We start from the raw sequence: 27,551 nt of genomic DNA on the forward strand, positions 1-27,551 counted from the left end.
AGGTTTTGGGGGGCACTCCTGTAGTGGTGGTGTCTGGGTGCAGGTTTTGGGGGGCTCTTCTGTAGCGGTGGTGTCTGGGTGCAGGTTTTGGGGGGCACTCCTCTAGCGGTGGTGTCTGGGTGCAGGTTTTGGGGGGCACTCCTGTAGCGGTGGTGTCTAGGTGCAGGTTTTGGGGGGCTCTTCTGTAGCGGTGGTGTCTGGGTTCAGGTTTTGGGGGGCACTCCTGTAGCTGTGGTGTCTAGGTGCATGTTTTGGGGGGCTCTTCTGTAGCGGTGGTGTCTGGGTGCAGGTTTTGGGGGGCACTCCTGTAGCGGCGGTGTCTAGGTGCAGGTTTTGGGGGGCTCTTCTGTAGCGGTGTTGTCTGGGTGGAGGTTTTGGGGGGCACTCTTGTAGCGCTGGTGTCTGGGTGCAGGTTTTGGGGAGCTCTCCTGTAGCGGTGGTGTCTGGGTGCAGGTTTTGGGAGGCTCTTCTGTAGCGGTGATGTCTGGGTGCAGGTTTTGGGGGGCTCTCCTGTAGCGGTGGTGTCTGGGTGCAGGTTTTGGGGGGCACTCCTGTAGCGGTGGTGTCTTGGTTCAGGTTTTGGGGGGCACTCCTGTAGTGGTGGTGTCTGGGTGCAGGTTTTGGGGGGCTCTTCTGTAGCGGTGGTGTCTGGGTGCAGGTTTTGGGGGGCACTCCTGTAGCGGTGGTGTCTAGGTGCAGGTTTTGGGGGGCTCTTCTGTAGCGGTGGTGTCTGGGTTCAGGTTTTGGGGTGCACTCCTGTAGCGGTGGTGTCTAGGTGCAGGTTTTGGAGGGCTCTTCTGTAGCGGTGGTGTCTGGGTGCAGGTTTTGGGTGGCACTCCTGTAGCGGTGGTGTCTAGGTGCAGGTTTTGGGGCGCTCTTCTGTAGCGGTGGTGTCTGGGTGCAGGTTTTGGGGGGCACTCCTGTAGCGGTGGTGTCTGGGTGCAGGTTTTGGGGGGCACTCGTGTAGCTGTGGTGTCTAGGTGCAGGTTTTGGGGGGCTCTTCTGTAGCGGTGGTGTCTGGGTGCAGGATTTGGGGGCCACTCCTGTAGCGGTGGAGTCTAGGTGCAGGGTTTGGGGGGCTCTTCTGTAGCGGTGGTGTCTGGGTGCAGGTTTTGGGGGGCACTCTTGTAGCGCTGGTGTCTGGGTGCAGGTTTTGGGGAGCTCTCCTGTAGCGGAGGTGTCTGGGTGCAGGTTTTGGGGGGGCTCTCCTGTAGCGGTGGTGTCTGGGTGCAGGTTTTGGGGGGGCACTCCTGTAGCGCTGGTGTCTGGGTGCAGGTTTTGGGGGGCACTCCTGTAGCGCTGGTGTCTGGGTGCAGGTTTTGGGGGGCACTCCTGTTGCGGTGGTGTCTGGGTGCAGGTTTTGGGGGGCACTCCTGTAGCGGTGGTGTCTGGGTGCAGGTTTTGGGGGGCACTCCTGTAGCGCTGGTGTCTGGGTGCAGGTTTTGGGGGGCACTCCTGTAGCGCTGGTGTCTGGGTGCAGGTTTTGGGGGGCACTCCTGTAGCGCTGGCGTCTGGGTGCAGGTTTTGGGGGGCACTTCTGTAGCGCTGGTGTCTGGGTGCAGGTGTTGGGGGGCTCTCCTGTAGCTGTGTTGTCTGGGTGCAGGTTTTGGGGGGGCACTCCTGTAGCGGTGGTGTCTGGGTGCAGGTTTTGGGGGGCTCTCCTGTAGCGGTGGTGTCTTTGTGTAGGTTTTGGGCGGCACTCCTATAGCGCTGGTGTCTGGGTGCAGATTTTGGGCCGCACTCCTGTAGCGCTGGTGTATGGGTGCAGGTTTTGTTTTGGGGGGCTCTCCTGTAGCGCTGGTGTCTGGGTGCAGGTTTTGGGGGGCTCTCCTCTAGCGGTGGTGTCTGGGTGCAGGTTTTGAGGGGGCACTCCTGTAGCTGTGGTGTCTGGGTGCAGGTTTTGGGGGGCACTCCTGTAGCGGTGGTGTCTGGGTGCAGGTTTTGGGGGGCTCTTCTGTAGCTGTGGTGTCTGGGTGCAGGTTTTGGGGGGCACTCCTGTAGCGGTGGTGTCTAGGTGCAGGTTTTGGGGGGCTCTTCTGTAGCGGTGGTCTCTGGGTGCAGGTTTTGCGGGGCACTCCTGTAGCGGTGGTGTCTGGGTGCAGGTTTTGGGGGGCACTCCTGTAGCGCTGGTGTCTGGGTGCAGGTTTTAGGGAGGAGCAGTCCTGTAGCGCTAGTGCCTGGGTGCAGGTTTTGGGGTGACAGTCCTGTAGCGCTAGTGTCTTGGTGCAGGTTTTGGGGGGCACTCCTGTAGCGCTGTTGTCTGGGTGCAGGTTTTGGGGGGCTCTCCTGTAGCAGTGGTCTCTAGGTGCAGGTTTTGGGGGGCTCTCCTGTAGCGGTGGTGTCTGGGTGCAGGTTTTGGGGGGCACTCCTGTAGCGGTGGTGTCTGGGTGCAGGTTTTGGGGGGCTCTTCTGTAGCGGTGGTGTCTGGGTGCAGGTTTTGGGGTTCACTCCTCTAGCGGTGGTGTCTGGGTGCAGGTTTTGGGGGGTACTCCTGTAGCGGCGGTGTCTAGGTGCAGGTTTTGGGGGGCTCTTCTGTAGCGGTGGTGTCTGGGTGCAGGTTTTGGGAGGCACTCTTGTAGCGCTGGTGTCTGGGTGCAGGTTTTGGGGAGCTCTCCTGTAGCGGTGGTGTCTGGGTGCAGGTTTTGGGAGGCTCTTCTGTAGCGGTGGTGTCTGGGTGCAGGTTTTGGGGGGCTCTCCTGTAGCGGTGGTGTCTGGGTGCATGTTTTGGGGGGCACTCCTGTAGCGGTGGTGTCTTGTTTCAGGTTTTGGGGGGCACTCCTGTAGTGGTGGTGTCTGGGTGCAGGTTTTGGGGGGCTCTTCTGTAGCGGTGGTGTCTGGGTGCAGGTTTTGGGGGGCACTCCTCTAGCGGTGGTGTCTGGGTGCAGGTTTTGGGGGGCACTCCTGTAGCGGTGGTGTCTAGGTGCAGGTTTTCGAGGGCTCTTCTGTAGCGGTGGTGTCTGGGTGCAGGTTTTGGGTGGCACTCCTGTAGCGCTGGTGTCTAGGTGCAGGTTTTGGGGCGCTCTTCTGTAGCGGTGGTGCCTGGGTGCAGGTTTTGGGGGGCACTCCTGTAGCGGTGGTGTCTGGGTGCAGGTTTTTGGGGGCACTCCTGTAGCTGTGGTGTCTAGGTGCTGGTTTTGGGGGGCTCTTCTGTAGCGGTGGTGTCTGGGTGCAGGTTTTGGGGGGCACTCCTGTAGCGGTGGTGTCTAGGTGCAGGTTTTGGGGGGCTCTTCTGTAGCGGTGGTGTCTGGGTGCAGGTTTTGGGGGGCACTCTTGTAGCGCTGGTGTCTGGGTGCAGGTTTTTTGGGAGCTCTCCTGTAGCAGTGGTGTCTGGGTGCAGGTTTTGGGGGGCTCTTCTGTAGCGGTGGTGTCTGGGTGCAGGTTTTGGGGGGCACTCCTGTAGCGGTGGTGTCTGGGTGCAGGTTTTGGGGGGCTCTCTTGTAGCGCTGGTGTCTGGGTGCAGGTTTTGGGGGGGCTCTCCTGTAGCAGTGGTGTCTGGGTGCAGGTTTTGGGGGGGCACTCCTGTAGCGGTGGTGTCTGGGTGCAGGTTTTGGGGGGCTGTCCTGTAGCGGTGGTGTCTTTGTGCAGGTTTTGGGTGGCACTCCTATAGCGCTGGTGTCTGGGTGCAGGTTTTGGGCCGCACTCCTGTAGCGCTGGTGTCTGGGTGCAGGTTTTGGGGGGCTCTCCTGTAGCGGTGGTGTCTGGGTGCAGGTTTTGAGGGGGCACTCCTGTAGCTGTGGTGTCTGGGTGCAGGTTTTGGGGGGCACTCCTGTAGCGGTGGTGTCTGGGTGCAGGTTTTGGGGGGCACTCCTGTAGCGGTGGTGTCTGGGTGCAGGTTTTGGGGGGCTCTTCAGTAGCGGTGGTGTCTGGGTGCAGGTTTTGGGGGGCTCTTCTGTAGCGGTGGTGTCTGGGTGCAGGTTTTGGGGGGCACTCCTGTAGCAGTGGTGTCTGGGTGCAGGTTTTGGGGGGCACTCCTGTAGCGGTGGTGTCTGGTTGCAGGTTTTGGGAGGCTCTTCTGTAGCGGTGGTGTCTGGGTGCAGGTTTTGGGGGTTCTTCTGTAGCGGTGGTGTCTGGGTGCAGGTTTTGGGGGGACAGTCCTGTAGCGCTAGTGTATTTGTGCAGGTTTTGGGGGGCACTCCTGTAGCGCTGTTGTCTGGGTGCAGGTTTTGGGGGGCTCTCCTGTAGCCGTGGTCTCTGGGTGCAGGTTTTGGGGGGCTCTCCTGTAGCACTAGTGTCTGGGTGCAGGTTTTGGGGGGACAGTCCTGTAGCGCTAGTGTCTTTGTGCAGGTTTTGGGGGGCACTCCTGTAGCGCTGTTGTCTAGGTGCAGGTTTTGGGGGGCACTCCTGTAGCCATGGTCTCTGGGTGCAGGTTTTGGGGGGCTCTCCTGTAGCGGTGGTGTCTGGGTGCAGGTTTTGGGGGCACTCATGTAGCGGTTGTGTCTTGGTTCAGGTTTTGGGGGGCACTCCTGTAGCGGTGGTGTCTGGGTGCTGGTTTTGGGGGGCTCTTCTGTATCGGTGGTGTCTGGGTGCAGGTTTTGGGGGGCACTCCTGTAGTGGTGGTGTCTGGGTGCAAAGTTTTGGGGGGCACTCCTGTAGCGCTGGTGTCTGGGTGCAGGTTTTGGGGGGCACTCTTGTAGCAGTGTTCTGTGGGTGCAGGTTTTGGAGGGCACTCCTGTAGCGGTTGTGTCTGGGTGCAGGTTTTGGGGGGCACTCCTGTAGCGCTGGTGTCTGGGTTCAGGTTTTGGGGGGCACTCCTGTAGCGGTGGTGTCTGGGTGCAGGTTTTGGGGGGGCAGTCCTTTAGCGCTAGTGTCTTGTTGCAGGTTTTGGGGGGGGCAGTCCTGTAGTGCTAGTGTCTGGGTGCAGGTTTTGCGGGGGGCAGTCCTGTAGCGCTAGTGTCTGGGTGCAGATTTTGGGGGGCACTCCTGTAGCGCTGGTGTCTGGGTGCAGGTTTTGGGGGCCTCTCCTTTAGCGGTGGTCTCTGGGTGCAGGTTTTGGGGGGCTCTCCTGTAGCGGTGTTGTCTGGGTGCAGGTTTTGGAGGGCTCTCCTGTAGCGGTGGTGTCTGGGTACAGGTTTTGGGGGGCACTCCTGTAGCGGTGGTGTCTGGGTGTAGGTTTTGGGGGGCACTCCTGTAGCGCTGGTGTCTGGGTGCAGGTTTTGGGGGGCTTTCCTGTAGCGCTGGTGTCTGGGTGCAGGTTTTGGGGGGCACTCCTGTAGCGATGGTTTCTGGGTGCAGGTTTTGGGGGGCTCTCCTGTAGCGGTGGTGTCTGGGTGCAGGTTTTGGGGGGCACTCCTGTAGCGGTGGTGTCTGGGTGCAGGTTTTGGGGGGGGCACTCCTGTAGTGCTGGTGTCTGGGTGCAGGTTTTGTGGAGCACTCCTGTAGTGCTGGTGTCTGGGTGCAGGTTTTGGGGGGCAGTCCTGTAGCGCTGGTCTCTGGGTGCAGGATTTGGGGGGGCACTCCTGTAGCGGTGGTGTCTGGGTGCAGGTTTTGGGGGGCTGTCCTGTAGCGGTGGTGTCTTTGTGCAGGTTTTGGGTGGCACTCCTATAGCGCTGGTGTCTGGGTGCAGGTTTTGGGCCGCACTCCTGTAGCGCTGGTGTCTGGGTGCAGGTTTTGGGGGGCTCTCCTGTAGCGGTGGTGTCTGGGTGCAGGTTTTGAGGGGGCACTCCTGTAGCTGTGGTGTCTGGGTGCAGGTTTTGGGGGGCACTCCTGTAGCGGTGGTGTCTGGGTGCAGGTTTTGGGGGGCACTCCTGTAGCGGTGGTGTCTGGGTGCAGGTTTTGGGGGGCTCTTCAGTAGCGGTGGTGTCTGGGTGCAGGTTTTGGGGGGCTCTTCTGTAGCGGTGGTGTCTGGGTGCAGGTTTTGGGGGGCACTCCTGTAGCAGTGGTGTCTGGGTGCAGGTTTTGGGGGGCACTCCTGTAGCGGTGGTGTCTGGTTGCAGGTTTTGGGAGGCTCTTCTGTAGCGGTGGTGTCTGGGTGCAGGTTTTGGGGGTTCTTCTGTAGCGGTGGTGTCTGGGTGCAGGTTTTGGGGGGACAGTCCTGTAGCGCTAGTGTATTTGTGCAGGTTTTGGGGGGCACTCCTGTAGCGCTGTTGTCTGGGTGCAGGTTTTGGGGGGCTCTCCTGTAGCCGTGGTCTCTGGGTGCAGGTTTTGGGGGGCTCTCCTGTAGCACTAGTGTCTGGGTGCAGGTTTTGGGGGGACAGTCCTGTAGCGCTAGTGTCTTTGTGCAGGTTTTGGGGGGCACTCCTGTAGCGCTGTTGTCTAGGTGCAGGTTTTGGGGGGCACTCCTGTAGCCATGGTCTCTGGGTGCAGGTTTTGGGGGGCTCTCCTGTAGCGGTGGTGTCTGGGTGCAGGTTTTGGGGGCACTCATGTAGCGGTTGTGTCTTGGTTCAGGTTTTGGGGGGCACTCCTGTAGCGGTGGTGTCTGGGTGCTGGTTTTGGGGGGCTCTTCTGTATCGGTGGTGTCTGGGTGCAGGTTTTGGGGGGCACTCCTGTAGTGGTGGTGTCTGGGTGCAAAGTTTTGGGGGGCACTCCTGTAGCGCTGGTGTCTGGGTGCAGGTTTTGGGGGGCACTCTTGTAGCAGTGTTCTGTGGGTGCAGGTTTTGGAGGGCACTCCTGTAGCGGTTGTGTCTGGGTGCAGGTTTTGGGGGGCACTCCTGTAGCGCTGGTGTCTGGGTTCAGGTTTTGGGGGGCACTCCTGTAGCGGTGGTGTCTGGGTGCAGGTTTTGGGGGGGCAGTCCTTTAGCGCTAGTGTCTTGTTGCAGGTTTTGGGGGGGGCAGTCCTGTAGTGCTAGTGTCTGGGTGCAGGTTTTGCGGGGGGCAGTCCTGTAGCGCTAGTGTCTGGGTGCAGATTTTGGGGGGCACTCCTGTAGCGCTGGTGTCTGGGTGCAGGTTTTGGGGGCCTCTCCTTTAGCGGTGGTCTCTGGGTGCAGGTTTTGGGGGGCTCTCCTGTAGCGGTGTTGTCTGGGTGCAGGTTTTGGAGGGCTCTCCTGTAGCGGTGGTGTCTGGGTACAGGTTTTGGGGGGCACTCCTGTAGCGGTGGTGTCTGGGTGTAGGTTTTGGGGGGCACTCCTGTAGCGCTGGTGTCTGGGTGCAGGTTTTGGGGGGCTTTCCTGTAGCGCTGGTGTCTGGGTGCAGGTTTTGGGGGGCACTCCTGTAGCGATGGTTTCTGGGTGCAGGTTTTGGGGGGCTCTCCTGTAGCGGTGGTGTCTGGGTGCAGGTTTTGGGGGGCACTCCTGTAGCGGTGGTGTCTGGGTGCAGGTTTTGGGGGGGGCACTCCTGTAGTGCTGGTGTCTGGGTGCAGGTTTTGTGGAGCACTCCTGTAGTGCTGGTGTCTGGGTGCAGGTTTTGGGGGGCAGTCCTGTAGCGCTGGTCTCTGGGTGCAGGATTTGGGGGGCAGTCCCGTAGCGCTGGTGTCTGGGTGCAGGTTTGGGGGGGGGCATTCCTGTAGCGGTGGTGTCTGGGTGCAGGTTTTGGGGAGCATTCCTCTAGCGGTGGTGTCTGGGTGCAGGTTTTGGGGGGCTCTTCTGTAGCGATGGTCTCTGGGTGCAGGTTTTGGGGGGCACTCCTGTAGCATTGGTCTCTGGGTGCAGGTTTTGGGGGGCACTCCTGTAGCGGTGGTCTCTGGGTGCAGGTTTTGGGGGGCACTCCTGTAGCGCTGGTGTCTGGGTGCAGGTTTTGGGGGGCACTCCTGTAGCGCTGGTGTCTGGGTGCAGGTTTTGGGGTGCTTTCCTGTAGCGCTGGTGTCTGGGTGCAGGTTTTGGGGGGCACTCCTGTAGCGATGGTTTCTGGGTGCAGGTTTTGGGGGGCTCTCCTGTAGCGGTGGTGTCTGGGTGCAGGTTTTGGGGGGCACTCCTGTAGCAGTGGTGTCTGAGTGCAGGTTTTGGGGGGGGCACTCCTGTAGTGCTGGTGTCTGGGTGCAGGTTTTGTGGGGCACTCCTGTAGTGCTGGTGTCTGGGTGCAGGTTTTGGGGGGCAGTCCTGTAGCGCTGGTCTCTGGGTGCAGGATTTGGGGGGCAGTCCCGTAGCGCTGGTGTCTGGGTGCAGGTTTGGGGGGGGGCATTCCTGTAGCGGTGGTGTCTGGGTGCAGGTTTTGGGGAGCATTCCTCTAGCGGTGGTGTCTGGGTGCAGGTTTTGGGGGGCTCTTCTGTAGCGATGGTCTCTGGGTGCAGGTTTTTGGGGGGCACTCCTGTAGCGTTGGTCTCTGGGTGCAGGTTTTGGGGGGCACTCCTGTAGCGGTGGTCTCTGGGTGCAGGTTTTGGGGGGCACTCCTGTAGCGGTGGTGTCTGAGTGCAGGTTTTTGGGTGCATTCCTGTAGCGGTGGTTTCTGGGTGCAGGTATTGGGGGGCATTCCTGTAGCGGTGGTGTCTGGGTGCAGGTTTTGGGGGGGCACTCCTGTAGCGCTGGTGTCTGGGTGCAGGTTTTGGGGGACACTCCTGTAGTGGTGGTGTCTAGGTGCAAGTTTTCGGGGGCATTCCTGTAGCGGTGGTGTCTGGGTGCAGGTTTTGGGGGGCTCTTCGGTAGTGGTGGTGTCTGTGTGCAGGTTTTGGGGGGACTACTGTAGTGGTGGGGTCTGGGTGCAGGTTTTGGGGGGGCACTCTTGTAGCGGTGGTCTCTGGGTGCAGGTTTTGGGGGCACTCCTGTAGCGGTGGTCTCTGGGTGCAGGTTTTGGGGGGCACTCCTGTTGCGGTGGTGTTTGGGTGCAGGTTTTTGGGGGCACTCTTGTAGCGGTGGTGTCTGGGTGCAGGTTTTGGGGGGGCACTCCTGTAGCGGTGGTGTCTGGGTGCAGGTTTTGGGGGGGCACTCTTGTAGCGGTGGTCTCTGGGTGCAGGTTTTGGGGGGCACTCCTGTAGCGGTGGTGTCTGAGTGCAGGTTTTTGGGGGCATTCCTGTAGCGGTGGTGTCTGGGTGCAGGTATTGGGGGGCATTCCTGTAGCGGTGGTGCCTGGGTGCAGGTATTGGGGGGCATTCCTGTAGCGGTGGTGCCTGGGTGCAGGTATTGGGGGGCATTCCTGTAGCGGTGGTGCCTGGGTGCAGGTTTTGGGGGGGCACTCCTGTAGCGCTGGTGTCTGGGTGCAGGTTTTGGGGGGCACTCCTGTAGTGGTGGTGTCTGGGTGCAGGTATTGGGGGGCATTCCTGTAGCGGTGGTGTCTGGGTGCCGGTTTTGGGGGGCTCTTCGGTAGTGGTGGTGTCTGTGTGCAGGTTTTGGGGGGACTACTGTAGCGGTGGTGTCTGGGTGCAGGTTTTGGGGGGGCACTCTTGTAGCGGTGGTCTCTGGGTGCAGGTTTTGGGGGGCACTCCTGTAGCGGTGGTCTCTGGGTGCAGGTTTTGGGGGGCACTCCTGTAGCGGTGGTTTTTGGGTGCAGGTTTTGGGGGGCACTCCTGTAGCGGTGGTGTCTGGGTGCAGGTTTTGGGGGGCACTCTTGTAGCGGTGGTGTCTGGGTGCAGGTTTTGGGTAGCACTCTTGTAGCGGTGGTGTCTGGGTGCAGGTTTTGGTGGGCACTCCTGTAGCGGTGGTGTCTGGGTGCAGCTTTTGGGGGGGCACTCTTGTAGCGGTGGTGTCTGGGTGCAGGTTTTGGGGGGCACTCCTGTAGCGGTGGTCTCTGGGTGCAGGTTTTGGGGGGCACTCCTGTAGCGGTGGTGTTTGGGTGCAGGTTTTGGGGGCACTCCTGTAGCGGTGGTGTCTGGGTGCAGGTTTTGTGGGGCACTCTTGTAGCGGTGGCCTCTGGGTGCAGGTTTTAGGGGGCACTCCTGTAGCGCTGGTGTCTGGGTGCAGGTTTTGGGGGGCACTCTTGTAGCTGTTGTGTCTGGGTGCAGGTTTTGGGGGGCTCTCCTGTAGCGGTGGTGTCTGGGTGCAAGTTTTGGGGGGCTCTCCTGTAGTGGTGGTGTCTGGGTGCAGGTTTTGGGGGGCACTCCTGTAGCGCTGGTGTCTGGGTGCAGGTTTTGGGGGGGCACTCTTGTAGCGGTGGTCTCTGGGTGCAGGTTTTGGGGGCACTTCTGTAGCGGTGGTCTCTGGGTGCAGGTTTTGGGGGGCACTCCTGTAGCGGTGTTGTTTGGGTGCAGGTTTTGGGGGGCATTCATGTATCGGTGGTCTCTAGGTGCAGGTTTTGGAGTGCCCGTGATGTTGGTGCAATCTCAAGTAGCCAGACACACAGGTGAACTTGTCAACATAACAATTTTACTTAATGAGGTAACGGGGTGCAGACTCTCTTACAGGTAAAGTTCACAGTATATTGTGCATACGGTAGTTATGGTTCTCTCCTCAGGAGACGAGCATTGTTATGGCCTCTCAGGGCGGCTGGAGCAGAGGTCTCTTCACTTGTTCAGGGAATGCTATGCGCAGTCCAGGAAATATTACACTGATGGAGGGACCTTCACACATGGGCTCTCTTTGGAAACACACTAAAGTGTGGACGTATTCACAGATTTATCCCACCGTTCCCTCTCGCAGGGGGCAGGTTTACACAAAGTCGGTGGCGTGGCAGCCACGTGGATCTGGTCCTGGCTAGAAGCGATCAGGATAACCAGAGAGCAGGAGAGTCCATGTACAGCTTCTCTCTCCTGACTAGAAGATACTTCACTCTTTATGTGAAGGAGATTATGTGAGGAAAAATGTCCCCTCAGCGTAGACTGGCATTGAAAACCCTTCTCTGAGAGAATAATGTCTCTCCTCAATCTTCCTGAGGCAGCAGGAGCCGCCCACAACTGGTCTGTACCAGCGTTCAGTCAGAGTGAGAGCCCTGAGCTGGGGGGCTCCTCCCAGACGTTGCTATGGCCACCACTTGTGGGGAGGAGAGTAATCATTACTTCATATACACACATTGGCCAGCAGATGGCAGGAAAGTACAATTTACAATGTATTATATCCCCTAACTCAGTGCCCACAATGGAACAAATTTAGTACAACTGTCTCATGTAGCAGCAGTAGAACAGTATCGGGAAGCCACACTGATCTGTCATAGGGAAAGAAAAGAAGGTATAATCTTTTACACACAGATTGTTTAGTCTCCACGGGTTTACTAGATTTAGTGATCCAAGGGATAAATGAATCTTTCTAATTGCCTTTTGCGATAGTGTTGTGTTACCTCTGGAGATGTCTAAAGAGGAGTTTATTGGGGCGTTCAAGTCTCCTCCTACCATCATCAAACCCTCTTGAAAAAGTGAGAACAATTCTAAAGTTTTAGAAAGTACTAGATCCTGTTTTTGATTTGGTTCATATATGTTACAAAAGGTCAGTAGTACATTTGCTCTGTGTCCCTTACCCCTGATATATCTCCCTTACCCCTGATGTATCTCCCTTACCCCTGATATATCTCCCTTACCCCTGATGTATCTCCCTTACCCCTGATGTATCTCCCTTACCCCTGATGTATCTCCCTTACCCCTGATGTATCTCCCTTACCCCTGATGTATCGCCCTTACCCCTGATGTATCTCCCTTACCCCTGATGTATCTCCCTTACCCCTGATGTATCTCCCTTACCCCTGATGTATCTCCCTTACCCCTGATGTATCTCCCTTACCCCTGATAGATCTCCCTTATCCTGATATATCTCCCTTACCCCTGATGTATCTCCCTTACCCCTGATATATCCCCCTTACCCCTGATATATCTCCCTTCTGGCTCTTCTGCAGTGTCTTCCATGGGCAGGGTAGACCTTCAGCTAAGGCAAGGCTAACCCCTTTAGTAGATGAAGAACTATTACTCTGAACCCTGTAGGAAAGGCCGAATGTGACAAGTCCGGAGTTCCTCCTTTTTTAAATTTCTTGAAGAAACACAATTTTCGTTTTGTTCTTTTTGATAATATGGCTTCATTTAGATGGAGAATTCAATCCTTCACATTAAAAGAAGATACCGTGACAGTGTCTGATCTAGAAAAATCAGCCATATGACATAAATGTAAACCTAAATGGTGGACGTGTTTTGTACCAACTTATATACCTGAGATGAAAAGAAAAACCGTTATTATTATCACAATAGATCTCATCTGCGCAGACGGGGCCGCAACATCTCTCCTGGTCCAAGTGGGGGTTTCTCTTTAAAACCTTAAGGATGGAAAAACATTAGTAGAAAACAAACTGTACCAACCAAGAAGCAGATATAAACTGTGAGCAGAGTGCAAGTTCCGTTGTAGGTAAAAGATATAGGAGAATAGAAAACAAAGGGGCTTATGAAAACATCTATGAGGGAGGAATGCCCCCTAAAATTTCCAGAAAGGAACGGAGTTTATCAAGAATTAGAAATATCCAGGGTCGCTGGCCTTCAGACCAACGTTGATGTATTTCCCTGAATTTAAGATGATTCAAGCAAGGAATGTCGGTCATCTTTCGAGTCGTCTTGAAATCTGTTTCTTGAACCTTGGAGAAGATTTTTTCTGTACCACCAAATTTTCAGTTTTCTGGAGTTGCGGAAACACAAAGCCAGAGTCCAAAGACTTCCACGAGTGGACCTCCACTGGAGAAATCTGAAGGGTCTCCCAGGCATTCTCAAGATCTTCTGGTGAACGTATGGTGACTTGTCTTCCTTCTTTTATGACTGCTAGTCCAAAAGGAAAAAGCCATCTGTGTGGTAGTTTGTTGGCCCTTAGTGTATCTAAAAGGGATTTAATCTTTCTCCTCTTGGCTAGAGTCGAAGGAGCAATGTCTTGATAGATTTGGAAGGTTGAGTCATCATATGAGAGAGAAGATTCTTTTGCTTTGGTAAGAATAATGGACGTGTCCACATAACTGAGAAGTCCGCAAATGTTGTCTCTTGGAGGGTCAGATGCTTTTGGCTTGGGTCTTAAAGCCTTATGGACTCTCTCTATTATTATCTTCTCGGCTCTTTCTGAACCTGCTATTGTGGCAAATATTTTTTGTGTGACTTTCTCTAGAGCCTCAGGAGCGTAGGTTTCTGAAATCCCTTTAATCCTTACATTTTTCCTCCTGCTCCTGTTTTCCTGATCTTCTAGAGCTAATAAGGTGGTATTCAGCTGTTGTTGGTGATAAGATACCTGTGTGCCCACGATGCGTTTTTAATGCGTTTCAGTGGCTGCTTTTCCACCGCGAAAACACATTAAAAACGCTTGTTAAGTTGTCTGCCATGTTCCCCAATGGTAATCTGCATGTGCTGTGCACATGATGTGGAAATTTCCGCTGCGGATTATCATTGCGAAAAAATCCGCAGCACAAACATTGATTTTGCAGAATCAAGGCGAAATCACCGCATACAAGTATGCATGCGGAGGTTAAGCGATTCAATGCGCGGTTGGTGACGAGTCCCCTGGGCCGTGGGAATACCCGGAGCCGGGCCTTGTAAATGCTGGGGGTTGTAGTCACCGTGGCGACGACACGGTCCGTGACCCAGGGCGGTCAAACCAGGGTAGTCTATGTGTATAGGTTATATATAGTCTGACTACGCCACCTGTGGATTGCGGTTATGGAGAACCGCCGCTGCGGAGCAGTCCACTTTGTGCTGTTTGCTCTGTGCTGTTTGGTCTGTGCTGTTTGCTCTGTGCTCTGTGCTGTTTGCTCTGTGCTCTGTGCTGTTTGCTCTGTGCTGTTTGCTCTGTGCTGTTTGCTCTGTGCTGTTTGCTCTGTGCTGTTTGCTCTGTGCTGTTTGCTCTGTGCTCTGTGCTGTTTGCTCTGTGCTGTTTGCTCTGTGCTGTTTGTGACGCACCCCCTGGGCCATATTCTTTAGGGGAATACCCGGAGCCGGATCAGATGGGAGTTGTAGTCGCCGAGTGGCAGTGACCCGGTCCGTGCCCAGGGTGTCAAGCTCAGAGTATGTGGCAGTCCTACAGATGTTATAAAGTTCTTTATGTCGACTACGCCACCCGTTGTATTGCGGTCACTACGGCCGCCGCTGCAGCAGGGTCCGCTGAGGCTGATGGTGTTGGTGCAGCTTTTGATAGTATAACCCCCAACGGGTGGGGTATAGCCTCAGGGGGTCAGGTGCAGAGGATGGGGGTTGTGGTGGTGCAGCATAGATGGTAATTAAAGACAGAGTCGGGTTGTGCAGTTTAGGGTATTTACTTACTGCTGATGTTCCGGTCACTCCAGCTTCAAGTGACCACCCGAGCCGTGCTGCGTCCACCAGGTCCTGGATTCAGCCAACCCCCAAGCAAGTCCGGAGCGTGACCCTGAGCCCTCCTTCCTGTCCTGTCTTCTGGCCGTCCCCACCAGGGATCCACCTAGGTCCAGCTCCCTCGGGCCTTCTGTTGGGAAACCCTTGGCCTTGGGTTCCCTGACCCTACACGTGGTTTGCCTTCAGGGTGGATGTGGTGGGTGGCCGTGGCAGATCCTGCCCACGGCCTCCGGTCTCTGGCTGAGGTGTGCTTGAGCCCCCACCAGTTTGGGATCCGGTACCCTTTTGCCAACTCTTCACCCTGTGTTTGTATGTGGGTTCTCAGAGTTCCTGCTTGTTTTCTCTGGGTCCTTCTGACTCTCCTCTCTCACTCTCTCTGGGCCTGGGGCTGCTCTGCTCCTCTTCCTCTGGCTTCTCTGCAGAAGGCTGGCTGACTGACCCCTCACAGACTGACCGACTGTGGCAAACTGACTCCTCTGCAAAGACTGACCGACTGTGGCAAACTGACCCCTCTGCAAAGACTGACCCTGATTTTAGATGGTGCCCACCTTAAATACTCCCTCTATGTGTGAGCTCAGGTGACCAGCACCCAATGAGCTCCTATCTTTACCCAGGCTGCTCCCCCTATCTGCCCCTACACTACTTGGGATGTACCACCCCCCTCCCACTCCAGCCAGGAACAGACTCGGTCGTACCTGCACATTTCTAAGTGGGAGTACCGTTGGTCTGTTCCTCGGAAATGGGATGTGTGTAGTGCATGCAGCTTTCTGGGCTCTGTTCCACACTCCATCCTTACCCGGGAGTGGAATATCACACCTCTGGCTTGAGGTGTAATACCCCTGTAGCAGCCGAACCCTCAGGGTGCTACATTCCCCCCTGGTAAATCACAGCACGTCCTCGGGCTGTAAGATATAAAACATCCACAAACATACATTTTTTTTCATATAACCAACATAATAAAAACATATAAAATATCATATATATATCAACATCATCATAAAACTTTTCATATTAATAACATTCTCGTCGCCTCTGGCTCCTCCTCCGGTCACTGTGCAACGTGTGACCGGGTAAAGTGCGACAGTCTTTGGAACTCGTGGCTTTCCTATAAAACCAGTAGGGGGCGCTTTAGGACGCGCAACTATTTACAAGGGATATGGCCGCTCTCAGTCCTCGGCCAGGTATTAGGGAGGAATGACCGCTCTCAGTCCTCGGTCAGTGGGATTTAAGGGATAAACGGGTAAACAGTTCACACTTGCTGGTCCCAACGGGGACTATATTATCAGCAACAGTTTCTTTGGTACCCCTACGGGTAACTATATACAGCTTCTACTCTGCCGTACTCAACGACGACGTCCTCCTGCTCTTTCTTTGTGGTTACCTTTAGCTTCAGACCCGTCCGGGTCCTCTTGTTCTTCCTCCTCACACCGCAGCTCTTCCTCCGTCAGGCGATGCACATGGAGGGCGTAGGGTCCTTTGGCACACTTGTGCCGGGTGAAGGTGACCTCGTCCCCTATATACAGGTCACGTCCTCTGTGTCCCTCCGGTAGGTGGGACTCAACGTCTCTTCTTGTCACGAAGACGTCGCCTGGGGTGCGGTGATCTCGGATGAAGCCCCACCCGTGCTGCATATTAAACTTGATCACAGTCCCGGTGGAAGGGGGACCATGAGCTGCACGGGGATTCCTCCTGGCCCGGCTCTTCTGCTCCGCGCTCCTTATTTGGGCTTGTTGTTCTCGGACCCGCCTCTCTCTCCGCTCCCTCTCAAAGACCTCGAGCTGCTGGCGGCAGCACTCTGCACGCTCCGCTGCAGCTGCCCGAGTCTCCTGAGTGAACCCCATGAGGTCTTCTCCGGTGGGGTCCCACTCAAACTGCGCTTCTGCTAGCGGGGGCGAGATCCTCTTTACGGGCTTTGGAGCCGGGATCAGGGGTTCATCTAGGGGTCTCTCTTTCCGGAGTCGGGGATGGTGAAACTCCGGTGGCCATATAAAGGGCTGCCCATCCGGGCACGTATGTTGGGCAAACAGATCTTCTCCCAGATGCGGCACTCTTGGTTTTATGGGCGCGGTGGTGGTGGCGCCCGGGTTGCCCAGGCCTTGCGGCCAGGCCTGGGGCACCTGGAAAGTGAAGGGCACCGTAAGGACGGCGGCGCCCTGGGCTACTTGGCCCTGCGACCAGGCCGGTGGCTCCGCGGAGGTAGGGGGCGCTGTTGGTATTGCGGCGCCCGGGGGTACTAGGCCTTGCGACCAGGCTGGTGGTACTTCCTGCTTGGTCACGCTCGGGGTCGAGGCGTGTGACGTCACAGGGGTCGCGGCTGCGGCTTCCGGTTGAGGCCTAGTCTGTGGCGGTGACGTTGCGGTTACGGGCACGGCAGGGGGTACTTCGGGCTCTGCGACGGGGAGCTGGGGCAGGTACGCGGTTTCCCGGTTTGGGGTAGATACGTCCCCTTTACCTGCCTCCTTTCGTTCGGCTCCCTTCTTGGCGCCGTCTCCGGCCTTGAGTCCTCCTGCGCCATCCTCAGAGGCGGTCTGTCTCCTCGTCTCGGGTGGCGTGCTCCGCTGACGAGTCTCGGTCCGCTGGGCCATCTCTCGGCTCCACTCCGCCAACGTCTCTCGTTGCACCCGGGCCATCCTCCGTGCGAGGCCCTCCAGCGCAGTCTGTGCACACTCCCGATCTCGGGGGAGCTGTGCCAAGACCTCCACTAGGCCTAGTGGGGTCGTTGCTTCTAGCAGGCTCCTGACCAACGGGTCGGTGCTGCTCTGCTCTCCTTCTGTTGTCTCCAGCAGGCTCCTGGCCAGCGGGCTGGTGCTGCTCTGCTCTTCTCCCATCTCCGGGTAAGCTTCTTCTGGACTCAGCTCTAGGCTTCTTGTCTCCGGGTGCGCTCTCTCCAGACTGCTCCAGGCGACACCCATCTTTGCTCTCTTCTTCTCAGTCCTCCCACTTCGAGGGCGGTCCCGGGGCCACTTGGTGATTGTCAGCTCCAGGGGCAGTTCTTTCACGCTGACAGACACCTCTAGCATCACAGTCTCTGTTGGTGGGGGCGGTTTCCACTTTTGGCGCCATTTTCGGTCCTGGCCCACGATGGGAGGCGGCCTCTTGCCATCCTCTGGCACGCCCATAATGGCGTCCGCTCTTCCAAGGCGGGAAACCTTTGGAAATGGCGGGAATCGTCTCCCAGTGGCGGGAAACTCTGCAGATGGCGGGAAAAAGCTGTTAATGGCGGACAACCGGCGGGAATCGATCTGTGATGGAGTCCGATGGCGGGGACCCTCCGGAACCGGCAGGAGACTTCTTTTTGAGGTAAACTTGTTCTTTTCTTCAGGCACGCAGTACCCGGGTGTTGCGGGCACGTAATCCTGCCGACTACGCTAAAGTTGACGCACCCCCTGGGCCATATTCTTTAGGGGAATACCCGGAGCCGGATCAGATGGGAGTTGTAGTCGCCGAGTGGCAGTGACCCGGTCCGTGCCCAGGGTGTCAAGCTCAGAGTATGTGGCAGTCCTACAGATGTTATAAAGTTCTTTATGTCGACTACGCCACCCGTTGTATTGCGGTCACTACGGCCGCCGCTGCAGCAGGGTCCGCTGAGGCTGATGGTGTTGGTGCAGCTTTTGATAGTATAACCCCCAACGGGTGGGGTATAGCCTCAGGGGGTCAGGTGCAGAGGATGGGGGTTGTGGTGGTGCAGCATAGATGGTAATTAAAGACAGAGTCGGGTTGTGCAGTTTAGGGTATTTACTTACTGCTGATGTTCCGGTCACTCCAGCTTCAAGTGACCACCCGAGCCGTGCTGCGTCCACCAGGTCCTGGATTCAGCCAACCCCCAAGCAAGTCCGGAGCGTGACCCTGAGCCCTCCTTCCTGTCCTGTCTTCTGGCCGCCCCACCAGGGATCCACCTAGGTCCAGCTCCCTCGGGCCTTCTGTTGGGAAACCCTTGGCCTTGGGTTCCCTGACCCTACACGTGGTTTGCCTTCAGGGTGGATGTGGTGGGTGGCCGTGGCAGATCCTGCCCACGGCCTCCGGTCTCTGGCTGAGGTGTGCTTGAGCCCCCACCAGTTTGGGATCCGGTACCCTTTTGCCAACTCTTCACCCTGTGTTTGTATGTGGGTTCTCAGAGTTCCTGCTTGTTTTCTCTGGGTCCTTCTGACTCTCCTCTCTCACTCTCTCTGGGCCTGGGGCTGCTCTGCTCCTCTTCCTCTGGCTTCTCTGCAGAAGGCTGGCTGACTGACCCCTCACAGACTGACCGACTGTGGCAAACTGACTCCTCTGCAAAGACTGACCGACTGTGGCAAACTGACCCCTCTGCAAAGACTGACCCTGATTTTAGATGGTGCCCACCTTAAATACTCCCTCTATGTGTGAGCTCAGGTGACCAGCACCCAATGAGCTCCTATCTTTACCCAGGCTGCTCCCCCTATCTGCCCCTACACTACTTGGGATGTACCACCCCCCTCCCACTCCAGCCAGGAACAGACTCGGTCGTACCTGCACATTTCTAAGTGGGAGTACCGTTGGTCTGTTCCTCGGAAATGGGATGTGTGTAGTGCATGCAGCTTTCTGGGCTCAGTTCCACACTCCATCCTTACCCGGGAGTGGAATATCACACCTCTGGCTTGAGGTGTAATACCCCTGTAGCAGCCGAACCCTCAGGGTGCTACATTTGCTCTGTGCTGTTTGCTCTGTGCTCTGTGCTGTTTGCTCTGTGCTGTTTGTTCTGTGCTCTGTGCTGTTTGCTCTGTGCTGTTTGCTCTGTGCTCTGTGCTGTTTGCTCTGTGCTGTTTGCTCTGTGCTGTTTGCTCTGTGCTGTTTGCTCTGTGCTCTGTGCTGTTTGCTCTGTGCTGTTTGCTCTGTGCTGTTTGCTCTGTGCTGTTTGCTCTGTGCTCTGTGCTGTTTGCTCTGTGCTCTGTGCTTTTTGCTCTGTGCTGTTTGCTCTGTGCTTTGTGCTGTTTGCTCTGTGCTGTTTGCTCTGTGCTGTTTGCTCTGTGCTCTGTGCTGTGTGCTCTGTGCTGTTTGCTCTGTGCTGTTTGCTCTGTGCTCTGTGCTGTTTGCTCTGTGCTGTTTGCTCTGTGCTGTTTGCTCTGTGCTCTGTGCTGTTTGCTCTGTGCTCTGTGCTGTTTGCTCTGTGCTGTTTGCTCTGTGCTGTTTGCTCTGTGCTGTTTGCTCTGTGGTCTGTGCTGTTTGCTCTGTGCTGTTTGCTCTGTGCTCTGTGCTGTTTGCTCTGTGCTGTTTGTTCTGTGCTCTGTGCTGTTTGCTCTGTGCTGTTTGCTCTGTGCTGTTTGGTCTGTGCTGTTTGCTCTGTGCTGTTTGCTCTGTGCTGTTTGCTCTGTGCTGTTTGGTCTGTGCTGTTTGCTCTGTGCTGTTTGCTCTGTGCTCTGTGCTGTTTGCTCTGTGCTCTGTGCTTTTTGCTCTGTGCTGTTTGCTCTGTGCTTTGTGCTGTTTGCTCTGTGCTGTTTGCTCTGTGCTCTGTGCTCTGTGCTCTGTGCTGTTTGCTCTGTGCTCTGTGCTGTTTGCTCTGTGCTGTTTGCTCTGTGCTCTGTGCTGTTTGCTCTGTGCTGTTTGCTCTGTGCTCTTTGCTCTGTGCTTTTTGCTCTGTGCTTGGTGCCATATTTGCAGACCGTTGAATTTGCTTCAGCTGTATATAAAGACTTGTCTTATCTGAGATATTTCCCTTGTTAACGTTCTTTCAATAAAGTCAGATATTTATTCCTTCTCCCATGCCACCTTTTTCTCACTTGGATTTTCTTCATCAATTCCTTTATCTTAAGCTCTTCCATTGTTGTTGAGAAACGTTGACCGTTCTCTCAGTTCTTTAGTCACTTCCAGTCAAAATGATTCTTGCAAATAAATACACATGACCTGCGATCTCCAGAATGAAAAGCTCCAGATCTGACTCTAAACCCCTAGACTAATTAAATGCTCCATTTACTAAAAATCTGCCCGATAGTCAAAGCAGCGATTCAGGGTGTGATGTGGAGCCACATCTACAGTAGGACGGATAGCAGCCACTTGTTTTATACCGGCTGTTAGGACCCATCCTATTCTGATGATAGAAGGGTTCGGGTATGTTACTCGATCACTTTGTCTTTATCTCTTTCCATCATGATATTGAGACAATCTAAATGAGCTATGAATCCTGTTCCAGGTCTGGCCGACCAGTCATGACCCCTTTGTGATTCACCACACCATCAAGTCATTACTGTGATTTCTCTGCAGACCATCCACAGCTCCATGTGTAACAACACGCCTTGCGTCATCGTAGAGGGGTCTGGGCGCATTGCTGATATCATTGCGCAAGTGGCAAACCTTAGTTCTTCAAGGATTACTATCTCTCTTATCAAGGACAAACTGAGGAACCTCTTCCAGGACACATATGATAATTTCACGGAAGCTCAGATCATCATGTGGACCAAGAAGGTGAGTCACAAAGTAAGGGAGGTGGCTACAGAAGACTTGGTCCATTTCTTTCCCACTTCAGGGTGATGAAGACTTTACCACAAGTCTCCAATAAAGATGAGATTTTGCTTTGGAGGAACTTCACTGTTCACTTATCCTGATTTATTTCCTGTAGATTCAAGACATTGTGCGGATGGGATCTCTGCTTACCGTCCTGAGGGAAGAGAAAGCGGGAGACCAAGGAATGGACGTCGCTATCCTGCAGGCGTTACTTAAGGGTCAGTGTTCTTCATGTATAGTATTACCGAGGGAGGGGGCTTCTCCAAGACAACCCGGGCTTATCTCAAAGCAGTGCTTCTCCCGGGCTCCAGTGCTCATAATAAAGTCTTTCGGCTGGGGTATTGTCTTGGCAAACCAAATCCAATGTCTGAGGCCTGAGGGTGGTATATAGAGCAGTGGCTCAGGTCGTATTCTCCACAGTTCATGAAAGACTTACCCCCAGGATGATGACCTGGAATCTCACCAGAGCTTGTATCTTTCAGCATCTCACAGTACTGATTACTACGGACAAGAAAACTTTGACCATCAGCTAAAACTGGCCGTGTCCTGGAACCGGCCAGATATTGCTGAGACACAGATCTTCACTGAAGATTGGACTTGGAAGGTAAAGTCCCCGAGGTCTTCCGTCTCCTCTCGCCTTTTACCTCGCACCTCTGTGCCTGCGTGTTGTCACTCCTGTCACTAAGAGCTTATTCACATGTCAGTGATTTTTCTCATACGCTAATGAGTTTCATTAGTGATTGTTTTCACCGTCAGTGATTGGTTGGGAGATGCTAGAAGATTGGCGGGCACTCGGTGGTTTTTCGGGGTTCTGGTGGAATGGGGTATGTGTTCCTCCGACCAAGGCAAGAGAGATTCACCGCACGCTCTTAATTTTGGTGATGGAAGATTTTTATTGCTCATGAAGGCAACCATAAATAAAAAGTAGCTGTGAGATGTGCGGCAAAGTTAGACATTTCGACCCCACCAGGGTCTTTATCACAATGTCGGTGTAAGAGGAAATGATAATATATGAGAGACTGTACAGTAAAACATAATAGAACAATATACAGTTGATGTCCCCGGTGATAGAAAACGTGCTATACAAAATATATATGGAAATTATATACAAGCAAGATTCAATGAGTCTACAAGTCCGGTAGGTCGAGTAATAGGACGGCCAATGGAGCCAAAATGGGAGCTGTTCACTCAAGAGATCACAGCGGCTGGTTCTGAGTGACCCTCCCAGGCTGTGATATTGGTGAATAAATCCCTGACATAGGGCATGATTAACAATCTATAAGGAACATGGATGTCATGACCGTGATGAGCAGAGGATGTGCAATAATACAAAACCACACGATGTCAGGGTGTATTGGTGTGGAGAACACTGGAACTTGTTCTAGGGCATGGTTACCAATATGTTGAGGCACTCTCACCTAGCAGGTGGTGTGAGGCCAGATCAGCATGTCTGTAGGGAGGAAGAACGAGTATTGTTAGGTGAGCCAGTCCATCTCTCCGTTGAGGACCTTGGGGCCATGATTTGTTGAGTATGAATCCAGTATGCTTCCCAGTGTTTTAGTAACTGGACGTGGTTGCTGCCACGTCTGGGTCTGGGGACCTGCTTGATAACTTGGAAGAGTAATGGGGACATAGAGTGTCTGTCACTGGCTAAATGATCTGGACTTATGGCTAGTAATATGGTCCCTAACGTGCTGAGTGGCCTCGGTGACATATAGGAGGCTACAAGGGCATTTGGTAATGTAGACCACAAAGTTTATGGGGTCTTATAATTGATTTAATTGATACTATAGAGCATCCTCCCCCCACAGTAACCCATAGATCCCATGGGCCCATCCTGGCCCCGACAGTGCACAAACATGCAAGAACAACTATGTCATGAATGTGTAGAGAGAACACCTGCAAAGTATAAATTAGATACCAGAGGACCCTAGGTCTGTACATGAAGGCACAAAAACTGGATTCAAATATTAAAGCTTTAGTAGTATATCAAATACACTGTGTTCCAAATTATTATGCAAATAATATTTTCTCAGATTTTCCCAAATTACCTATATGAATTGCAGTCATTGTAATTTTCCAGTGAAATAACTATTAGAGTACAACTGAAAGATGCAGAGATGCAGATGTGTTATGTGCAGCATGAGACGGGGCATTATCATGCATGAAAATGATGTTGCTGCGGAATGCACGGTTCTTCTTCTTGAACCATGGCAGGAAGTGCTGTTTGAGAAACTCAACATACATTCTGGAGTTCATCTTTACCCCTTCAGGGATCCTAATAGGGCCGACAATCTCTCTCCCCATGATTCCAGCCCAAAACATTACTCCACCTCCTCCTTGTTATCGCCGTAGCCGTGTTTGCATGGGGTGTCCATCAACCAGCCATCCTCCACTCCATCCATCTGGACCATCGAGATCATTTCATGCATGATAATGCCCCGTCTCATGCTGCACATAACACATCTGCATCTCTGGCTGCTATGGCCATAAAAGGGGACAAACTTATGGTGTGGCACCCATGCTCCCCTGACCTCAACCCCATTGAGAACCTCTGGAGCATCATCAAAAGGAGTGTCTATGATGGCGGGAGGCAGTTCACATCTAAGCAACAGCTCTGGGAGGGTATTCTGTCCTCATGCAAAACAATTGAAGCAGAAACCATCCAAAACCTGACAAATTCAATGGACGAGAGAGTTCAGAAGCTCCTTTCGAACAAGGGGTCCTATGTGCAAATGTAACATCACCTAGAATAAAGTTTTGAGTTGAAAACTGTTTGATTTCAGTTTGTAATAACCTGCTAATGCTTAGAATTTCACAAATGACCATTTTTTTGTTCTTTATTAAAATGAAAAGGTTGAAAACTCTGCTGTGCATAATAATTTGGAACATGCATTTTGAGTGCAGTTTGAGTTTTTTTTTTTTTTTTTAAATATCCTGTTATCATAGGCAGTTTGTACAAAAACCTTTCAATTGTCTCTAATAGTTATTTGACTGGAAAATTACAATGACTGCAATTCATATAGGTAATTTGGGAAAATCTGAGAAAATATTATTTGCATAATAATTTGGAACACAGTGTATATAGAAACATTAAAAGACAAGCAAAAAGGTATCAATATGTAGCAAACAGGTAACCTGGGTGCAGAATTTATATGAACTTTCCCCTATGATTACTGAAAGCTCAGTCCTGCAAGAGCCCAGAGAGAATGAATGAAGACATTACATGATACAACTTGGGTGGTCCTCACAACAGTAAGTCACATCATGCAATATCTTCATTCATTCTCTCCGTGCTCCTTACAATGCCCTCTAGGTAACTATACAATTCATATATAGAGCACAAGATTTTCACTGTGAAATCTGATTATCTACAAAGGCATTTGCACTTTATACTTAGCTGTAGTATCCTAGTTCACTGCGCATGTTCCTACGCACTGTGCACTTTATGGATTCATTTAACCCTAATGCTTGTGCTTTTGCATCTTGAATCCAGTTTTGTGCCTTCATGCACAGACCTAGGGTCCTCTGGTATCTTAGTTTTTATTGCATCCCTATTGCACATCCTCCCCACACCGATGTTTGCAGGCCCTATGTCAGACAGAGTTGCCCCCACAGTGTACAGCTCCTGCGCATCATCCTCCTCATGTTCAGTCCCCATCTCAGATATCACCACATCAGTTACAAGCTGGAAGCACTGCAGTACTGCCTCCGCCAAGCGGCAACAGGCTGTGCTGAAACTCGTAAGCTTAGGTGATAAACCTCACACTGCTTGTGAGTTGTGGACAGCGGTGAAAGAGCAGGCAGATCTGTGGCTGAGACCGCTGAACCTACATCCAGGCATGGTCGTGTGTGACAATGGCCGTAACCTGGTGGCGGCTCTGAGGCGAGGCGAGATCACACACGTACCATGCCTGGCTCATGTGCTTAACCTCGTGGTTCAGCGGTTTCTTAAATCGTACCCCGAGTTGCCAGATCTGCTCGTCAAAGTACGCCGCCTGTCAGCTCATTTTCACAAGTTGGCTACAGCTTCCGCTGCCCTTGCTGTGTTGCAGCAGCATTTGCAGCTTCCGGCACACTGACTGGTGTGTGATGTCCCCACACTTTGGAACTCTACCCTCCACATGTTGCAAAGGATTTGTAAGCAGAAGAGAGCAGTTGTGGAGTACCAGCTGCAACAAGGCCGTCGATATTCAGGTCAGACTCCACACATAAGACCTCAGGAGTGAACCTGGATGTCTGACATATGTACCATCCTGACAAACTTTGAGGAATCTACCAAGATGGTGAGTGGCGATGACGCCATCATTAGCGCCAGCATCCCACTTGTCTGCCTTTTGCAACGCTCTCTGCAGAGAATTAAAGAGGAGGCATTGCAGCCAGAGTATGATGAGATAGATCAAGAAGCCGTAGCGGGCGATTACACACAGCCCAGCCTCATCTCATCCCAACGTGCATTGGGGGACAATGAGGGAGAGGAGGAGGAGGAGCAGGAGGAAGAACAGGAGCTTGTATCATGCGCTATAGATGGTAGTACCTGTACAACTGTCATACCGTCGGTTCAGCGTGGGTGGCCTGAGGACAGGGGGGAGGAGGAGGAGGAGGAGAGCATGGTCAGTCGTCATCTTGGTGAGGACCCGGAAGTCTTGCCCGTTACCAGTCTGGCACGCATAGCTGAATATATGTTACGCTGCCTTAACCGTGACCCTCGCGTTGTCAAAATGTTGGGTGACAGTCATTACTGGTTGGTGACACTTTTAGACCCCCACTACAAGGAGAACTTTCACTCTCTTATTCCTGAGGTGGAGAGGTCTACAAAAATGGGACAGTACCAGAAGGCCCTTGCTGGAGAACTGTTAAAAAAATTCCCATCTGAACACGCTAGCGGCAGAGGTCACAGTTCATTGCCCAACCAAGGCGTACAGGCGAGAGAGTCGCAACTCCAATCCAGCAGAGGCAGGGGAACACTGTCAACATTCTGGGACAGTTTTCTGAGACCTGCCCAGCTTACAGGCCCTGAGGCGTGGGGTACTCTCACAAGGAGTGGAAAGTTTCAAAAGATGGTGAGGGAGTACCTTGCCGACCGTACCAGCGTCCTCCGTGATTCCTCTGTGCCTTTTAATTATTGGGTATCCAAATTGGACACTTAGAATGAACTCGTTCTGTATGCCTTGGAGGTCTGATAACTGATAACTGATAAGCGCACTCGCCTGTCAACTGACAATGCTGACAAGCTGACCCTTATCAAAATAAACAAGGGCTGGATTGGGCCAGACTTCTCATCACCACCAAATGACAGCACAGTAACATAAAGTCAAATCCACTGTGTTTTTTCGGGAGGTGTATTCCCATGCACCGCTTCACACCCACACATGGGCATACGCTTCCTTATTTCGGATGTTTTTTTCTCTTCTCCTTATCCTCAGCCTCCACCACCACTATACCACCAGGGTGACCGTGGTCCGTATTGCCAGCATTGCAAGTTCCCCCATCCTAATTTTTGGCAGGTTTTGCTTGGAAGGCATAGGCAAAAACTATAGGAGACCCATTCTCCAATAATGGGAATAATGTTTTTAATATGCTGTACTGCATGGCTCTTGTAAGGGGCATTAAAATCATCTTGTTAAGCTACTGTGACCTCCACGTCTCTTCCAAGGGGCATTAAAACCGTCTTGTTAAACCACTCTGAACTCCACGTCTCTTCCAAGGGGCATTAAAACCGTCTTGTTAAACCACTCTGACCTCCACGTCTCTTCCAAGGGGCATTAAAACCGTCTTGTTAAGCTACTGTGACCTCCTCGTCTCTTCCAAGGGGCATTAAAACCGTCTTTTTAAACCACTCTGACCTCCACGTCTCTTCCAAGGGGCATTAAAACCGTCTTGTTATACCACTCTGACCTCCACGTCTCTTCCAAGGGGCATTAAAACCGTCTTGTTAAGCTACTGTGACCTCCACGTCTCTTCCAAGGGGCATTAAAACCATCTTGTTAAGCTACTGTGACCTCCACGTCTCTTCTAAGGGGCATTAAAACCGTCTTTTTAAACCACTCTGACCTCCACTTCTCTTCCAAGGAGCATTAAAACCGTCTTGTTAAACCACTCTGAACTCCATGTCTCTTCCAAGGGGCATTAAAACCGTCTTGTTAAGCTACTGTGACCTCCACATCTCTTCCAAGGGGCATTAAAACCGTCTTTTTAAACCAGTCTGAACTCCATGTCCTCACATGTAATAAAGCTGTCAAACAGTTGCAAATCACGCACACAGGAGCGATTCAACCATATCACCGAGTAGCTATAAATACTCGGAGCTCGGCCCGAGCATACTCGGACAGAACATACTCGCTCAACCCTACTCTCTAGTAATATGCTGCACATGGAAGACAAGTTATTAAAGCTTCTCTTGCCTTTCCGGTCAGGCCAATGCTCAAAAAACTGGGCCAGTCACTGACAGACACCTCATGAATAGGTTCTCAAATAGGTTCTCAAATATCCGGAGATGTTCATCAATATCTGAGTTTTCCTCATTGAACTGTGATATATCCCAGTACCTTAAAGATGCAGGACCCTCTCTCCTGTTATCCACTGTCCTCTGTGATGGGGCGGGTGGGTGTACCGCTATATGCACACCCAGATATTTGCTTAACACTGCCGCCTGCTCTATCTCCATGGCCCACTCTCCTAGCGTGTCCAGCATCCACCTCAATTCAGTCGGTTGATCCTCCATCATCTGGATGACAGCCCTGGGCTGTTGTCCCTCTTCCACGTCTGAGCTGACCTAATCATTTGGTTGTTGACCGTCCCAGTCGTCCAAGTGTTGCATTAGGGTAGCATGATTGTCCTCCAGCAACCACTCTAGTTCTTTCTCAGAACAAAGGGCTCTCAGCTCCTCTTTCTTGAGCCTCTTGTAGATGGAGTCTGCCATCTCTTCTTTCCAGAGATAGGTGATCCCACCGCTTGACACCACTTGTGAAGATGTGCAGTTGTGGATTTTAATAATCACCTTACGTCCATGTTAATATAGCAATTTCAGGTAAATGTCAAAAGT

General features: G+C 53.4%; 1 protein-coding gene across 3 annotated transcripts in view; it reads left to right on the forward strand.

Moving 5' to 3' along the window:
- The window catches only part of LOC141190223 (transient receptor potential cation channel subfamily M member 2-like), a 399,780-nt gene that overhangs the window by 184,368 nt on the left and 187,861 nt on the right, over positions 1-27,551 (forward strand). For 2 of the 3 annotated variants that reach the window (XM_073661205.1, XM_073661207.1), the window contains 3 exons: positions 20,267-20,467; positions 20,622-20,724; positions 20,989-21,110. In XM_073661205.1, the coding sequence (XP_073517306.1) occupies positions 20,267-20,467; positions 20,622-20,724; positions 20,989-21,110 (426 nt within the window). The remainder of the gene's footprint in view (positions 1-20,266; positions 20,468-20,621; positions 20,725-20,988; positions 21,111-27,551) is intronic. The other variant, XM_073661206.1, reaches the window with a different exon arrangement.

The sequence above is a fragment of the Phyllobates terribilis genome, unplaced genomic scaffold, assembly GCF_046119375.1.
Source record: "Phyllobates terribilis strain yellow unplaced genomic scaffold, ASM4611937v1 Scaffold_2__4_contigs__length_985480577, whole genome shotgun sequence".
NCBI classification, from domain to species: Eukaryota; Metazoa; Chordata; class Amphibia; order Anura; family Dendrobatidae; genus Phyllobates; species Phyllobates terribilis.